Source organism: Spea bombifrons, chromosome 10, assembly GCF_027358695.1.
Source record: "Spea bombifrons isolate aSpeBom1 chromosome 10, aSpeBom1.2.pri, whole genome shotgun sequence".
Classification (NCBI taxonomy): Eukaryota; Metazoa; Chordata; class Amphibia; order Anura; family Pelobatidae; genus Spea; species Spea bombifrons.
In genome coordinates this window covers 19,110,399-19,128,072 of record NC_071096.1, presented here as the reverse complement: position 1 = coordinate 19,128,072, position 17,674 = coordinate 19,110,399, and the positions used below count along the sequence as shown (strand labels likewise).

The window sequence follows — 17,674 nt, the reverse complement described above, 5'->3', positions numbered from 1 at the left end:
AAAGGGACACTACCAACATTCAAAATCAATGAAAAAACAAGTGGTAATGCAAATGTTTGTTCGTTTATTCTTAAGTTTGACTCCCCTACAAAGAATTATTAAGCAACTTAAGTGGACCTTATGTCATCAACCTTTTACTTATTTTTTTGGAACAAAATATTATTTTCTACATTCCCCATACTGTAAAAAAAACACATCCTCTAACAGTCATCTTTTGACATGTTTTGAATATAGTTGACTACAGTTTGCCAAGCTCCCATGGATATGTTTCTTATCTTTGTTAATCATTTCACCTCTATTAAAAGTTTAGTGATGTTCCTTCTACTATACTAAATTTTACATTATTCCCCTTACCTAAAGCCTTCATGGAATTAATTATTTAATGATGTTACATTTGGTATCATTCATAATTTTGTTGCTAGGAAGATTTCATTGTCACTTGACACAAATGCAGGCACTGAAAGAGTGTTGCCATATAAACTGAAAAAGTAGTTTGTGTAGCCACATATTGTACCAATAAATCAGAAAATTAAAAGAACAATAATACAGATGTTGTAGATATTTTATTAACAAAGTTGAATTTTCAGAAAAAATATGAATAATTTGAGGTATTTTTTTCTAATTTCTGTCCTGAATCTAGTATACACTTCTGAGTTCCTTAGTCAAGTAACTTCATACAAATCAGTATTCTTCCATTTGGGCAGTTTGAAACAAAGGCACCACTAGCCCTTTAGCAATCTGTTATCACTTAGACCCATCTGTTCGATTTCGCCCACGATATTTTTCAATAAATTCTGCATGTTTCTGAAGTAAAATCTCCTGCTGTTTCCTAATACCATTGGCCCTAGGAAGTAGAAAACATGTTATCAGTTTGTTAGACTATACGATTATAAGGTTCTTATAATATATATATCAATCCTCAATTAGTGGTTAGTTATCATTTGATGATTTATAAAAATAAAGCATGTACTTAATACAGAAGAGGCTGCTCTGCAGCAGCAGCTGCCCTCCTCCTTAATGATCCAACTATTCTTATCACCGATCGGCTGCTTGAAGCGGTCAATCATTGGAAGGAAGGTGCATTAATTAAAGTTATGTCAGCCGTTTTCACACATGTGCACTGTGATCTGAACAGACCCCCCGCCTCCAGCTTTCCCCGAGCCAGTGGTGGAGCTGAATGGATGTCAGTGTAGCCCAATGCATCTCCCAACAAGGCATTTAGCTGGGGTGTGTAAAGGGTCAAATGCATTTGGGGGAATTTTCCTATTATCACCCTATGTATTTACAAAATGGATCACATGAAAATGTAACGGGACCACGCAGCTATGATATGCATTAAAATGCTGGAGTCTTCCTTTATCCCCATCTCTTGTTGATGTTTCTCTTATATAGTTAGCAGCTAGTGTGTCCAAGCCAGGAAATGCTCGAAGTGCCAGACCGGGACCTAGCCACAAACTAACGGAACAGTACGGCCGCTAGAAACCGAGACGATGCCTGCCGACAATTGGAACTGAGACTATTAGTCTCTCTTTTTTGGTTACATGAAGCTTGTGGTGAGCAACACTCGGTGGTGGTTACAGAGAGGAAGCTCGTTTGGAAACCCTGGTTTTATTTCCAATCTTTAGGACCAGGGTTTACCCAGCCGCGGCTATGGAACTCTGGCCCAGCTACCGCCCAGACTATTCCCGGGGGAAGTTTCCAACGCAATCGCTCAGGGTCCCGACGTCAGATCACGTTGCTTTTTGGACCATAACATCTTTGGACCATGAGCTCTCCATTGGTACCACCCCGATCACCCTGAAATAGTGAGTCTTTGTCGGGTGGGCATCGCTGGCCATAAAACTGTATGGCGGCGCCAGGCTGTCTGGTGGTTGATGAGATTATACCACTAATCCTATCATGTGTTGTGTATAAATATCTTTGCTGTCTTCAATAAACTGAATTCTGTTTGTACCCTATGCTAAGTCTCGACTAGTGCTTGGGAGGAGCATTCACAGCAAGGACGATTTCTACAGCGGAGTACGGGTTTCGGCAAAAGTATTCACCCTTGGCATTTTTCCTGTTTTGTTGCATTACAACCTGGAACTAAAATGGATTTTTATTTGGATTTCATGTAATGGACATACACAAAATAGACTAAATTGATGAAGTGAAATAAAGAACATATATTTTTTTTTAAATTCTAAAAAATAAAAAACGGAAAAGTGGTGCTTGCATATGTATTCACCCCATTTTGCATTGAAGCCTCTAAATTAAAAACGTTCCAAGAGAGGGCTGCCCACAAGAACTCATGGACCAGGCAAGGAAGGCAAAAAAGAGACCAGTTGTTTTGAACAATTATCCTATCTGGAATTGAGAAGCTAACATTTGGAAGCAATAACAAATTTCTACAGAGGGCATTGTTTAGAGACATATCCAGGGTGGGCAAAATGACCTTGGTGTTCTATGTGGAAAGACTAAACTACCGATGTCATAGAAGATTTTGACTTGGTTTGGTTCTCACTTCCCTTTCGATGAGTCAGGGTTGGATCCAGCACAACCCCAAGGTGGCTTATACAGATATTATATAAAAGCTTATGATCTAGTGTTTAAAGCAAAATTAGTTGGGACTCTTCCTACGGAAAAGTTATTGTGCTTAAACAAATGATATCCATTGGATATTTTACCATAAAAGCAGAGAAAATGTTGACTACAGACTGTCTCTAGTGGAATGTAGAATTATGTGAGGTCTCCCATTGCCAATAACATCATGTAATGGAGCGCTGCATTTTTCTCACTGTGGCTTCCTAGCAACCAGGGGTGCAAGGTTTGAAAAAAAATCTTGGACTAAAGCCCACCTCTAACTGTGACATGTAACTATAGTATCACGGTGATGCCACTTGTATCACAGGCACCTGCAGATTGGTGACCTTAGTTGCTCTAACAACCACTCACTATCACATTGTACCCTTAGACATATACACACATAATCGCTCCCTCTCCTCCATTCCCTCTATCCCAAGCACCACTAACCCTTGACACTCTAACACCATACACATATACCAACATACACACACTCTCTGATATCATACACACATTGACTCTCTCACAACTCTCTCCCTCTGACCTTGCAGAAGGCTTTATCTTCAGTGCAACTAGCACTATATGTGTGAGCTGCCACGCTTCAACTTTAGGGTCACATAATATGTATTAAGCGACCCTGCTGGGTGCCTTGCCTACAGGGGGCTAGGAAGCAGGACAAGTGAGAGTGCAGGGAGCCCATTTGCCTTACACATAGTACAAATCCGGTCTGTGTGGCTTTGTACTTGGCTGTATTGTGCCCTGTATGGATTTGCTCACCTGGCAGCCATCTTTGTTTCATTATAGATCTTTAGGAGATGTTGCTGCTGCTCTTCAACGAGCTCCTTATGGATTTTTTGTAGAATGCTGCAAAAATGTACATATAGTTACATTCATTTTTTAGATTGATAACTTAATATACAATGTCTGCATATACCGTATTTCCTTGATTATAAGTTGACCCTGATTATAAGACGACCCCCCAAAATCTGAATATTAATTTATGAAAAAAGAAAAAGCCTGAATATAAGACGACCCTTTTTACCAGTAAATGTTAATTCATGTAAACTATGTGAACCATCAAAACTATGATTGAGAAAAATTTTGTTTTTATTTCCTTTTTTTTCCAACCTGCCCCCCCCAGTTATGCACATCTACCCCCAGGCTTGCCACTGTGCCCCAGATATACCTTATACCCCCCTGCTGTGCCCCATGAAATGCCTTTTAACCCTCTATGCGCCACTCTGCCTCCTGAAATGCCTTATACCTCCCTATATGCCACTCTGCCCCATAATATGCCTTATTCCCCTATATGCCACTCTGGCATTTAGGGGGTTAAAAGTGGGTTTTAAGATTTTTTTGACCGTTGGGAAGGAGGGTTTGGTGGAAGTAGGTTCCATAGGTAAGGGGCAACACAAGTGAAGTCTTGTAGATGGGAAATGAAGGGCAGAAATGTATGGAGGAGCAGTGTTATGGAGGGCTTTATATGTTAGTACAATAATTTTACTTTTGAACATTTTTATTGAGTTTTCAAAGATAAAACAAAAAGAAGGAAACTAGGGTACAACATAATAAGAAACAAGTTGCATTGCAAAATGATACAGTACCCCAGTAACATCCCCCAAATGACCATCGAATAAGAAAAATGAAAAGAACACTGTGATACAGGGAAGCTAGTAAGAAAACTCTAAACTGTAATTCCCTCCCTCCAAACAAACCGTTGCAACATGGTTATCAAGAATAAAGATAAAATCAAGAATGTAGTCACACTCTGCCCGTTGTCAAGTAAACCATTTAACTTCTTATGCACACAGGTTTCTTCCCGAGAGCAACTGTACACTAAACCAAGATGTATCCTGGAATGTTTTTCGTATCTGAAGTTTCAAGGTATTGTGGAATGCCAATGCAATATTCGGCACTGGAAATGATAAAGGAATTAACTAGGGTTTTTGTGGATTCTTGGATGAGGAATGGGCAGATGCGAGAGGTGCAAGCGGCAGGATCGGTATTCCGTATTTGCTCGATTATAAGATAGGGTTTTTTCCCAGAGCAAATGCTCTGAAAAATACCCCTTGTCTTATAATCAGGGTCGTCTTATAATCAGACCTCAAATAGGTCTGACTATGAGACTAAAATCCAGATCCCCTGCAGATCTCATGCCCCCTCCCAAACAACATACCGGTGCTTCTGACTCCCCTGTGTGTTGTCCGGGCAGCGGGTAGACAACTTCTGCTGCAGCCGGAAGGAGATGCGGTTAGCAGCGGGGGTTGTCTGCGTCCATTTTGCAGACCTTCCCCAGCTGTCAGAGATCAGTGTCCCCCACCCTGGTGCTTTGTGATGGTCCCTCACAAATTGAGGTTATCCTGGTGTCAGAATGATTGGCAACTCATTGTGCTTGTCAAGGTACCAAAAAAAGGTGTGAGAGAATAAAGGTCAACAACCTAGAAGGACTCAGCAAGTCTAAGCCTACTACTGATGACCTACCAATAGGGATTAGTCAGTTATGTGTATGTTATTGGATATTTATTTTCATATACATTCATGCTGGTAACACATCTGCTCCTTGTCTTACTGTACACATCTTCTATGTTTAAAAGTTGTACAGTGTTATGTGACGGACAGTACACCACTCCTCTCCTGTCATCAAGTACCTACAGAAATGAACACCATTTTTTAAAAACATTTGGGTTAGTGGGCGCTGAAAGGGTTTTTTGAATTTTTTTTTAGTTTAGGTCTACTAGAAGATGTTTTTTGATTTTTTTTTAATAAAATGTTTATTTTTCTTTTATTGTTTCACTTTTTTCAACTTTTGTTTACTCTGCTCTTTCATAAATTACTATAAATCCCCATTGGGGGCTTTGTGGATCCCATGGAACTCTCTTGTGACAAGGAAGTAACCCTAATTATTTCATGACATCATGAATGGGATCAATTTCAATATTTATTATTGTTATTAATAATATTTGTATTTGTTGTGGTTTGTTATCATTGCTCATCACACAATAAAGAAAAGCCCTGATTTCCTAATCACACTGTATGTAATCAGCTGCAGGGGGATCATCAGAGATTCTTTTTGATTCCCTTTAAGTGTAATGGCACTTGGCACAAGAAATATTGGGCGAAGCTAGCAAAACTGGATTGCTTTGGCAGAGAAGAGACCAGGCCACAATGAGACAGTCTGATCTTCTGTGCCAAGCTGGAGGGTGTACTATCATGTCCTCTGGAGTTACAGTCATGAAATATTGACCTTTATTCAATAGACTTGACTAATTCTAGTGGTGTCGGAAAATAAAGAACACAGCTGTATAGAGCAGTTCACCGCTCCTGACTAAAAGCTAATGAATGACTGTTCTCAAGTAAGCAGTAAATTACTGTATTACCTGATCACACCACAATGTGCGCAATGATAATGGCCAAACCACCAGCGCATGCTGTTGACACAGGAAAATAGTGATTATATATAATAGCCAATTAAAATGAGAAACTTGCAACAATATTTCAGTTGTTGAGCTACAACACAGGGCTAGGGAGGCTAATATTTTTTTTCTTCAATCTTCCTTATCTTGTATGGCATTTGTCTAGTCCATTTAAATAAAGTGCAATAAAGAGTGCTATTGTGGGGTCTTCTGACCACATCCACACCTGAAGTATTGATTTCCTTGCCACCGCGGTTGCTATGTGCTCTATCCGAGTGCCGAGCCTTCGTGTATGTCCGTTGTGATAGAATGACCTGTCATACAGGGCCCAAAGGTACTCAGAGATGGCTCCAGCCTGGCTGTCAAACAAAGATAGCACAGATAGCCCCATTGTTTAACTAATCCCATCAATAGGACTGCCAAGAGAATTAATGGTTGGGTTGAATACATGTATCTGTTAATTTATGTTGATGCAGTTCTGTGGATATATGAGTCTATGTTTTGCAAAAATAAACTGTTCATTCCTGCTGTACTCAATTCAAGGTAGTTGTGTCTACTTATTGGGTAAACATAGCAGGGTTCCAAGGTGTGCATGCTGACTGGTGCTGGAAGTGATTTCGGGGACAACAGGAGAATACATCTGGGTGATCTCTGGGAGTTACTACAGCTCTCTTGGTGAACCTGTTACACCCGTGTATATCAAGAATCGCCATTTCTGGGTGTCGATGTATATCACAGATTTTTTCCCGTTTTAAAAATAATTTGAACTGTTGCCATAAGCCATGGACAATGTTCACATTTGGCTGTCCACACCTGGGGCAGTCATTGTGCTCCGCCAGACCCATTTTATAGAGCTTATCCTGTGGGATGTAGGAATTATGTGCCACTTTAAAGACTATCTCTCCATATGCTGCCATTGGTAGCAATCACTTTATTTTTTTAAATCTTTTCAGATATCCTTAGGTGTTATATGTGGCTGTATGTTTGATTTAAATAAAGAAATACTTTAGTTGTTCTTTAGTTGTATATAAATCATTTTGTGCAAGATAATCCACCTAGGGCATAAAAACCCATGGGCACATTAATAAGGTTTTGGTAGCAGTACAAACAGGGCCGGCCCAAGACATAATGCCTGGGGTGAAGGTTGAAATGCCGCACATCCACACCTGAAGTATTGATTTCCTTGCCACCGCGGTTGCTATGTGCTCTATTATGTGCTCTATTAAATGCCCCCTTAATGCCACTCTGCCTCCTGAAATGCCTTATACCTCCCTATATGCCACTCTGCCCCATAATATGCATTTTAACCCCCTAAGTGCCAGAGTGGCATATAGGGGTATAAGGCATTCCAGAAATGCCCTATTTAACACACACACACTTCTGATTAGAAGACGAGGGGTATTTTTCAGAGCATTTGCTCTGAAAAAAACCTCGTCTTATAATCGAGCAAATACGGTAAGTTGAAATCCAAACGTAAATCGGAAATCATCAAGAAGATCATAGTGGATAACTCTCAAGTATCTAACTCCAAAAGATATTTCGAACTCATTTGCCAATTATTACGAATCATTATACAATCTACCAGAGATTACTCATTCTAAGCAGGAAATAGACCTATATTTACAAAATTTAAATCTCTCTAAGATTACGAGTCTTCAAAGAGAATATTTAAACCAACCCTTTGCATTAACAGAAATAATAAAAACGATTAAGGATATAAAACCAGGCAAAGCCCCAGGCCCAGATGGTTTTTCTTCTCCTTTCTATGTCCTCCTACAGAAGACCATAGCTCCACTACTTTTGAGATTATTTACTTCATTATCTTTAAAAGAGCAGCTTCCCTCAGAACTCCTGCAAGCCGCAATAATACCGATCCTGAAAGAGGGTAAGGACCCCACCCTAACGCAGAACTACAGGCCTATTTCTTTAATAAATCTTGATATCAAAATCTATTCTAAAATTTTAGCCCAACGATTGAATAAAGTCATCCCGCATATCATTCATAAGGACCAGACGGGCTTTGTGGAGGGTAGAAGCGCGTCGGACAACATCCGAAAAATCTTAAACCTTATTCATAAGGCCAATCTCCACCAAACAAAAACTTGACGCCGAAAAGTCGTTTGATCTGGTTAATTGGAGATTCTTAGAGGCTGCATTAAGAAATTTTGGTATTGAGGGATTCTTCTTGGACTGCGTGATGTCATTGTATTCAAACCCTACCGCCAAAGTGGTGGGCCATATGTTAGACTCTGTCTGGTTTCATATTAAAAATGGAACCAGACAGGGTTGCCCACTTGCCCCCCTTCTATACACCATAAGCATTGAACCCTTAGCAGAAATAATAAGGCAAACGCCTGATATCTTTGGCATAGAAATTGATTCGGAACCGTACAAAATCTCCCTATATGCGGACGATGTCCTTTTGTCTATGACAAATTTGCCTTCCTCTATTCCTTTACTTTTTAATTTAATTGATCAATACAGCTCATATTCTAACTATAAAATCAACCTTGGAAAGACACAGACAATTACGATAGGCCTCTCTCAGGATGAACTAAAAGAACTCAGAGCTAGGCACAATCTAGATTGGCAAGGGCAAATAATTGACTACTTAGGAATAAAGATAACAAAAGACCTCCCTTCATTTATAAACTACAATTACACAATCTTAAAGGAAAAATCGAAGACACAATTTTCTGCATGGAAAAATCTTGAAATTTCATGGTACGGACGAGTAAATCTAATTAATGGATATTTTCTTCCCAAATTACTATACCTCTTTAGAACAAAAGAGTCACTTATGTCCTTCCCTCAGATTAGAGACTGCTACTCCTTACCAACCTCTGAATTTTTCTCCTATATCAGAATTAAGATCTTTTTGAAGCGGGTTAAAATAGAAACAAATCTTGATATAGAACACTGGCTGGTTTCACATAAAAAACAAAAACAAATCTCAAGTACAAATAAATTAATGCAAGGACTCTCCATTGATGAGAAAGACCAACCAATCCTTAGGTGGGAAAGCGATCTCAATATTGAGATCGGGTTGGAACAATGGCGACAAGCATTTAAGCTGGTGAAAAAATATGTTCACTCCATAAGTTTGACAGAGCTCTATATTAAGATAGTATATCGCTGGTACTTAGTCCCAAGCATACTTAAGAAAATTAGTAACTGAAATTCAGATAAGTGCTGGAGATGCTCGGTACATATTGGAACCTTTTTCCATATGTGGTGGGAGTGCCCCCAACTATTTCATCTTAAGGAAAAAATAACATCTGTAATTGGCTCCCTTTTTCACTCTCAGATCCAATTGACTCCCCAGATGTTTTTGTTTCATCTAGATCTAGATAAATTTTCATTAAATCAAAAGATCTTAGTGATTCATGTCTTCTTAGCGGCCAAAATCAGTATGGCCAGGCAGTGGAGAAAAGAAGATATACCGTATTTGCTCGATTATAAGACGACCCTGATTATAAGACGACCCCCCAAAATCTGAATATTAACTTAGGAAAAAAAGGAAACGCCTGAATATAAGACGACCCCAAAGGAAAAAAGTTTTACCAGTAAATGTTAATTCATGTAAACTATTTTTTTTAATAAAAGCTATGATTGAGAAAAATATTTTTTTTGTTTTTATTTCTTGTATTTTCCAACCTGTCCCCCAGTTACGCACATCTGCCCCCAGGCTTGCCACTCCAATATGGCACTGTGGCCCATGATGTGCCTTTTAACCCTCTATATGCCACTGTGCCCCATGGTATGCCTTTTGACCCCCTATGTGCCACTCTGCCTCCAGAAATGCCTTATACCCCTATATCCCATTCTGGCATTTAGGGGGTTAAAATGCATATTATGGGGCAGAGTGGCATTTAGGGAGGTATAAGGCATTTCAGGAGGCAGAGTGCTCTATTAAATGCCCCCTTAACGCCACTCCGGAAATGCCCTATGCCCCCATTTAATACGGTAATTTGCTGGAACGCAGTCTCTAATCAAATACATTATCAATACTCAATGGAAAGAGGTTATTCCACTAAAACCAATAATATCAGTAAATTTGATAAAGTATGGGAACCATGGAAAGCAGCTCTGGTTGCAGGACTAGATGAAACTGTAAATTAAAAGGGGTTTAAAACACAAAAATGCGCTAATTCTTCCCCCTCTAGATTTCTTTTTTTTTCCCTGGGCGACATAGACCATCTTACAGCGGACAGATAACTCGCCCTGATAGAAAGTCCTAGGCCCCTCCTTGTGGATGTTTGATGGATGAATGGGTCAGAATGAATGTTTAAATGTTGGTTTTTATACTTGTTTAAAATAGCAGGAATAATTAACAAATATTTAAGCTGATAGAATAGCACTAGATATCTACTGTACACTCTTACTTTTTTCTTCTTACTATAACTAAAAATTGGTGTACAATGGTTATCTTCTGTATCGCATAAGAAATGGTTTACCTTTTGATACAATAAAATATAAAAAAAAGAAAAAAAAAAAAAAGAAAAAGAAAACAGAAAAAAGATTGTCATTTTTTACCCCTCCACCTAAGCAAGACCTAAAAAGGTCTAGAGTTTAGACCTAGAGGATAATTCCAACACAACTAAGCAAATAGATTGTGATATTTCACAATAAAGCCCTGTAACTACTGATATGAAACAACTGATACATAATCAGCTAACTGAAGCTTTAGATGTTCAATTCGATCAGATCAAACAAGTGATAGAGACCAATATACAAGATCTAAAAATGGATCTAATAGCTATTGCAAAAAGGGTGAATTATAATGAAGAAAAGTTGGGACTACTAGAGACACAGGCAGAACTCTTACAGGACACTATTAAACAGAATTTAATCCAAATTGAATCGCTAGAACAGAAAGTAGTAGACCAAGAAGATCTTAGGCAGAATAATCTTAGGTTCAGAGGAATCCCAGAATCATTCGTAAACAAAAAACTTGAGGAGTTTGTGGAGAATTTTATGGAAGCGCTGGGCATTAAACTCGAGGTAAATTATGGGATAGGTGCCATAAAACAGCTAAACCAACCAGTATATCCTCAGAAACTCTAAGAGACGTCCTAATTCGTTTCACCTCCTCAAGGTTAAAAGAGACTATCTTAAAAAAGGCAAGAAATACAACGCCACCTAAACCATATGATGGTATCAGAATCTTACAAGATTTATCACACTATACCAGAACTAAGAGGCATCAATATGCAGAGTTCACGGAGATCTTGAGACAGAAAGATATCCGATACAGATGGGCAGTGCTGGTGAAAATTGTTCTAACCTTTGATTATAAAACTTGGTCCTTTGACTCACCTGGAAAACTGAAAAAATGGATGCTATTAAATAAAATTTACAATGACAACAGACAAGATGCCTAATCCACAAGGAATGAAGAAACAGAGGAGAAGAGACTTTTTTTTCTTTTTTACAAATGCATTTATCTTATTATTAGTTTTCTTACTAGAAGCTCTTAATTAACAATATGCTCATAATACTTTCCTTATGGAAGAATAGAATTAGATGATAAATTATATTTAAATTACTGTTGGGGTACCTTCTCACGAGATTACTCACAATTTTTTTGTTTGTTTCCTTCTCAACTCTCCTACATTTATCCACAACACACAATTTGACTCACGGACAAGAATCCACAAGATGGTATCTATAGACCAGGGTGTATATTTCCCGCCCCCCCTTTTCCCACCTATTTGCATAACACAAACCTGACTACCTAATATTGTTCACCACAATTTACTAGATTGTATTAATAGACCTGGGACTTTTTTCACGTATTTGTATAACATATTAGTTTAAAGTCTACACAGAAGAATCAATAAGAGTATAATCACTTCACATACCTTCAATTTTTTTTTCTTTCCCCTCCCTTTTTTCTTCACTTATTTACACAACACAGAATATCAGAAAGAGGGGCGCATAAACATGTGGAAAAAATAACAACACAATAGTGTAATACAATCAAATATGGTGATGTGATAAATAATATATTGCACTCACAAAAGTGATAAGATTATTGTAGATTATTCGACATCCATTTGGACTTTATTTATCATTTTTCTGTAGATTATTCGACATCCATTTGGACGTTATTTATCATTTTTCTCCTGAAGAAGCCAACGGAGTTCGGCGAAACGCGTTGAGACTGTCGTCATTATCTTTCGTTGGAGATTGATATTACTTCTATTCGTTGGACATTGTATTTTGTGCCTTTTAGCATAACATTATCCGTTATGCCAACATTCTTGTGAGTTTTCCAGCTTTTTTTATTAAACATAAGCTTTGTAATACTGCACCATTGGTTTCCTTATTTGCTTTCCAGACATCAAGAAGATTATCTTCCATCTGATGGGCCTTCTTTACTTATCACTTTTGTGAGTGCAATATATTATTTATCACATCACCATATTTGATTGTATTACACTATTGTGTTGTTATTTTTCTCCACGTTTATGCGCCCCTCTTTCTGACATTGCTGTACACTTGTGAGGAGTGTTGTTCCAGGGAGCTGCAGAACGTGTAGGAGTATATTTATTATTATTATTTTCTATTCACATTACTTCACTATTTATTTTCACGTGAAGGTGTTTTTCGTTTTTCATATTGTTTACACAACACAGTCTGACCCGAGAATCCACTAGATTGTATTAATAGACCTGGGTATCTTTCCAAGTATACACGTAACATACTAGTTTAGAGTTTACACTGAAGCATGAGACCTAAGATTAAGATACATATATTATTATTGCCCCTTGGAGGGCTCCGATGGCCATCGGTAAAATGGCAATATCCACTCGCGTATTCTGGAGAATCACAGGTGGAAGTATGCAACCACCCATTCGAGTGGGATGCTTACAAATTTTTGTTTTCTGTTTTGTTATATGTTATGTAAATGTTATTCTTTGTTTATGTAGATTTCCCTTTGCAAATGACCAACTGTATGATTCCACCAAGATATTATTTATTATTATTATTTAATGTTATCTTAGAACTTAATGCTTAGATTTCCCACTATTAACGTGCAGGGGCTTAACTCCCCTCAAAAACATTCAATACTGCTAAATTGATTACTTATAGAAAAAGCAAATAAATCTCTGAATTCTTTAAACGTGAAAAGATACTACCAAGGGAACAGAGCTAGTAAAGTGTTATCTAACTTACTAAAGAATAAAAGGACCAGAAATAATATTACAAAGATAGTTCAGAATGGCAAAATTCTGATGACCCCTAGACAAATGGGAGAGGCCTTTAGTGAATTCTATAACATTATATATAACATTCCTCAGAAAGCCTCAGAGGCTGAGATAAAAAATTATTTCAGTTCTAAAGTGTTTCCTCAACTAACAAAAGAGTGTTTAACCGACTTAAATAGAATTATAACTATAGAAGTAAAAGATATAATCAAAGCACTGAAACTTAAAAAAACACCAGGTCCAGATAGATACAATACGAACTTCTATAAACTCTTTATAAATGAATCAGCCCCACGTATGACTTTAGCTTTTAATGAATTCATGGATACAGGGGTTGTCCCAGGTGAACTACTAAGGGGTAACATCATACCTATTCTAAAGATAGGAAAAAACCTGGAAGAGATTTCCAGCTATAGACCTATAGCCTTACTAAATTTAGATATTAAGATCTATACCGGAATTCTAGCTCAGAGATTGAAATTAGTCCTCCCCAAGTTGATTCATAGAGATCAGGTAGGGTTTATAACCGGTAGGTCTTCGGTTAACCATATAAGCGCTCTCGCTGATATTTTGGGAGGTCATTAGATGCCGAAAAGGCTTTTGACAGGGTCAGTTGGGGATATATGTCTGAGGTTTTTGCATCGTTCGGATTTCTCAGAAGAATTCATCAGGCATTTATGGCAGTATATACAACCCCTACGGGTAGAGTAGTGGGTCAGGGAATAGAATCTATGTGGTTCCCAATATCTTTTTTTTATTTAAATAATCTTTATTTTCTTATATATATATATATATATATATATATATATATATATATATATATATATATATATATATATAATAAAACAGTAGTTCAATGCATATAAAGATGGTGATACCATTAACATGTTTTTTATCGTTGTTCTTATCGAATAAACAAAACAAAAAATAAATAAATAAATAAATAATAATAATTATAAATAAAAGAGTACATCAATACTTCAATGACAAAAAAAAAAAAAAAAGACCAAGAGGTATTCGGGCATGGAGAAATAAGAGGTAAGTCTATAGATGAGTATCTAACTGTCTGAGTTTGCATTATTTATTTTTCCCATATTTGAGTTTTCCTAAATGATGTATATAAGATCCAAGAGACCTCCTTCTCCATTGTGACCTGAAATTTTAGTTGGGTTACCAACTGTGTCATAATAAATTGGTTGTCTTGTTTCCATTCCCTGGTTATAAGTCTTTTAGCTGCTAAGCATGTATGAATGTGTGAAGGTTTAATTGTACCTGAGTCATGGAAGGCCAACCTAAGTGGAGTAATAAAGAAAGGGGAGAGTCTGGAATGATAATCTTATCTATAGATTTCAAGAAATACAAGATCTCCTTCCAAAACTTACTAACTATAGGGCAGGACCACCAGATATGTCGGTAGGACCCTATTGACTGATGGCAACGCCAGCATAGGTTGGAGTTAGTTGGGGACATTCTTGCAAGTGGGGTTGGTACTAAATACCATTTATTTAGGACTTTAAATTGGGTCTCCAAAAGAGAGAGGTCATGTACTCTAGGGGATAACTTCTCCTTTAACCATTCGTTAGTCGGGATTGAGGTGTCTAATTCCTTTTCCCATCGTGCTATCACCTTTTTGATTGCCTTATTTCCTTCTTTTAACCGGAAGAAGTTAGTTAGTTAGTTCTGAGCATTTAGAGAGGAGTTTTATTGGAGGATTTGGGCTAAAAATTTGGGCCAATTTCTGAAATATAACGTTGTGTGTACCGACCACATATCCCAATATCTAATGGTACCAGGCAAGGTTGCCCCCTCTCCTCTCTCCTTTATGTTCTTTCCCTAGAACCTAGAACTTAGGTTAAGTCGAGGGATTTCAGGTTGTGGCACAGAGGGAACCCATAAAATACAATTATATGCCGATGATATCCTTTTGACAATGCGGAATCCAGTTGAATCGTTGAGAAGTCTTATGGTCTTGATTGACCAATATAGCCAATTATCTAATTACAGGTTGATTGTCTCAAAATCAGTGATACTTCCCCTATTTCTGGAACATCCACAAATACTACAAATCGAAAAATTTGGTTTTTCGTGGGTTAAAGATTCATTAAATTACCAAGGTTTAAAAATTGCAGTAAATCCAGCTGATTGGATAAACATTCTTCCACTAATAAAAGAAATGAATCAATCCTTTAAAAAATGTCAGGCTTTATATATCTCTTGGATGGGCAGATTGAACGTAGTCAGAATGTACATTCTACCTAAATTTATTTTTAGAATGATTCCATTAACGGTACCCACAGCCTGGTCTGATTTAATTAAAAAATAATTTACAAGATTTATCTGGGCCTCGAAAAGACCAAGGCTAAACACTCAATTATTAGCTTATAATAGACATAATGGTGGCCTGGGTATGCCAGTTATTAAAGATTATGTTCAAGCAGCTCAATTGTCCCATATCTTAATGACTTTATATGATAAAGCAAATTATGAAGCCTGGTATGACTTGGAATGCAAAGATATTCCAGTTAGAGATCTTCAGTCTCTCTTCTGGCTCTCCAGAAGAAAATCTAAAGAATTTATAAAGACCACGAATAATCTAGTTCTTACACAATTGCTTAGGAGCTGGGATTACATAAAAAAAAGATTAGGCTTGGAGATAAAATTATTCCATGCTTATCGTTAAATATAATTCAGAATCTAGACGAGGACCTAAATTTATCAGATTGGAAAAAAGCAGGTATCAATACGATAGCAGATCTATACGAAAATAAAAATATCAAAAGGTTTGCCACATTACAACTACAATTCTCCCTGTCCCCAGGGGACTGTTTTAAATACTTGAGGGTAAAAAGCTGTTTAGCTAATTTATTATATATAGAGGACAATAATAAATCTATTGGACTCCTCACAAAAATATTAAAAGCTAATGACCACAGGAAAATGATCACAAAGTCCATGATGTTGATTAACTCCTATAAAAAAGACCCACTCCCCACCATCACTAAAAAAATGGGAAAAAGATCTAAATCGAAAAATTGATATATCAGACTGGAACTATGCATTGAATCTTACTAACAAATATATTCATAGTCTGAATTTGAACGAACTACAGTTTAAACTAATGAATAGATGGTACAGAGTACCAACAACTCGAACAAAAATGTATAGAAATAACATTCCTAATTGCTGGAGGTGTGGTTCATCAAGAGGAGATGAGCTCCATATTTGGTGGAATTGTATTCCTATCTATAGATTTTGGAAAAAGATATCTTCCCGAATAGAAGTGATTTTTGGTCCAGAATGGAGATTGACTCCAGGTTTGGAAGAGATTCCTCTTCCATTTATTAACAGCAATTAAAATATAAATTGCAAGAAACTGGAAGAATTCGGAAGGGATTATCTGGAATAAAGTTAAAACTCAATCGATCTATCAATTCCAGATGGAAAATGGAATCTTATCCCAATCGTCCTGGAATCAAAACAGATATCTTTTCTGGAGCCTATGGATAGACCAAATACAACAAGACAGGCTAGATTGATAGAACGTTCAAACTAGAAATACGAAGGCAAATAATACAATAAAATAACATTAATATATAAATCTTGGTGACTTTACCCAATTATAACTAAGGCTAATGTCGGAGCAAGGGAATTTTTAATGTCTTTTATGTTTCTGTATTTGTTATTTGTTTCTATTCATTTAGTCATTGTCAACAAACAAATATAAAAGAAAAAATGTATTACTGTATTTGTTATAACTTTTCTAAATTTATAATAAAAAAAAGTGAAAAACATTCAAGACAGATGCCAAATCTCCCCAGGAGTGGACCAGCAAATTCACCACAATGCTCAGAGAAATTGCAAAAACCCATATCTACAGGCCTCAGTTAGTATGTTAAATGTTAAAGTTCTTGACAGTACAATTAGAAAAAGACTGAACAAGTATGACTTGTTTGCCAGGAGAATTATTATTCTTATCTTTTATTAATATTGTGCCAACCACTTACGCAGGGCTTAATATATTACATATATTCAAGGGGTATGACAAGAAAGCACGGCTTAGGGTTCCAAAGTTGTATCTGGATAAACCACAAGACTTTTGGAATAACGCCCTTTGGACAGACAAGGCCAGATTGGAGATGTTTGGCCATAATGCAGAGTGCTATGTTTCGCAAAAAACAAACATCGCATTTTAGCACAAACACCTCATACCAGCCGTCAAGCACAGCGGAGGAGGAGTGATGATTGCAGCCACAGGACTTGGGAACCTTGCGGTCATTGAGTCGACCATCAACTCTTCTGTGTGCTAAAGTATTCTAGAGTCGAATCTGAGGCCATTTGTCTGTCAGCTAAAGCTTGGCTGAAATGGGGTCATGCAACAGAACAATGATCCCAAGCAGACCAGCAAATCTATAACAGAATGGCTGAAAAAGGGTGCTGCAATGGCCCAGTCAAAGTCCACACCTCAACCAGATTGAAATGCTGTGG

The 17,674-nt window shown here is 37.3% G+C and overlaps 1 protein-coding gene across 2 annotated transcripts in view; it reads right to left on the bottom strand.

Annotated features, from left to right (window-relative positions):
* Nucleotides 1-548: 548 nt before the first annotated feature.
* Nucleotides 549-17,674, bottom strand: part of DNAJC4 (DnaJ heat shock protein family (Hsp40) member C4) — a 56,664-nt gene continuing 39,538 nt past the window's right edge. For both annotated transcript variants that reach the window (XM_053449708.1, XM_053449709.1), the window contains exons 6-7: nt 3,340-3,426; nt 549-844 (exon numbers count right to left, since the gene is read on the bottom strand). In XM_053449708.1, the coding sequence (XP_053305683.1) occupies nt 745-844; nt 3,340-3,426 (187 nt within the window). In that variant the 3' untranslated portion in view covers nt 549-744. The remainder of the gene's footprint in view (nt 845-3,339; nt 3,427-17,674) is intronic.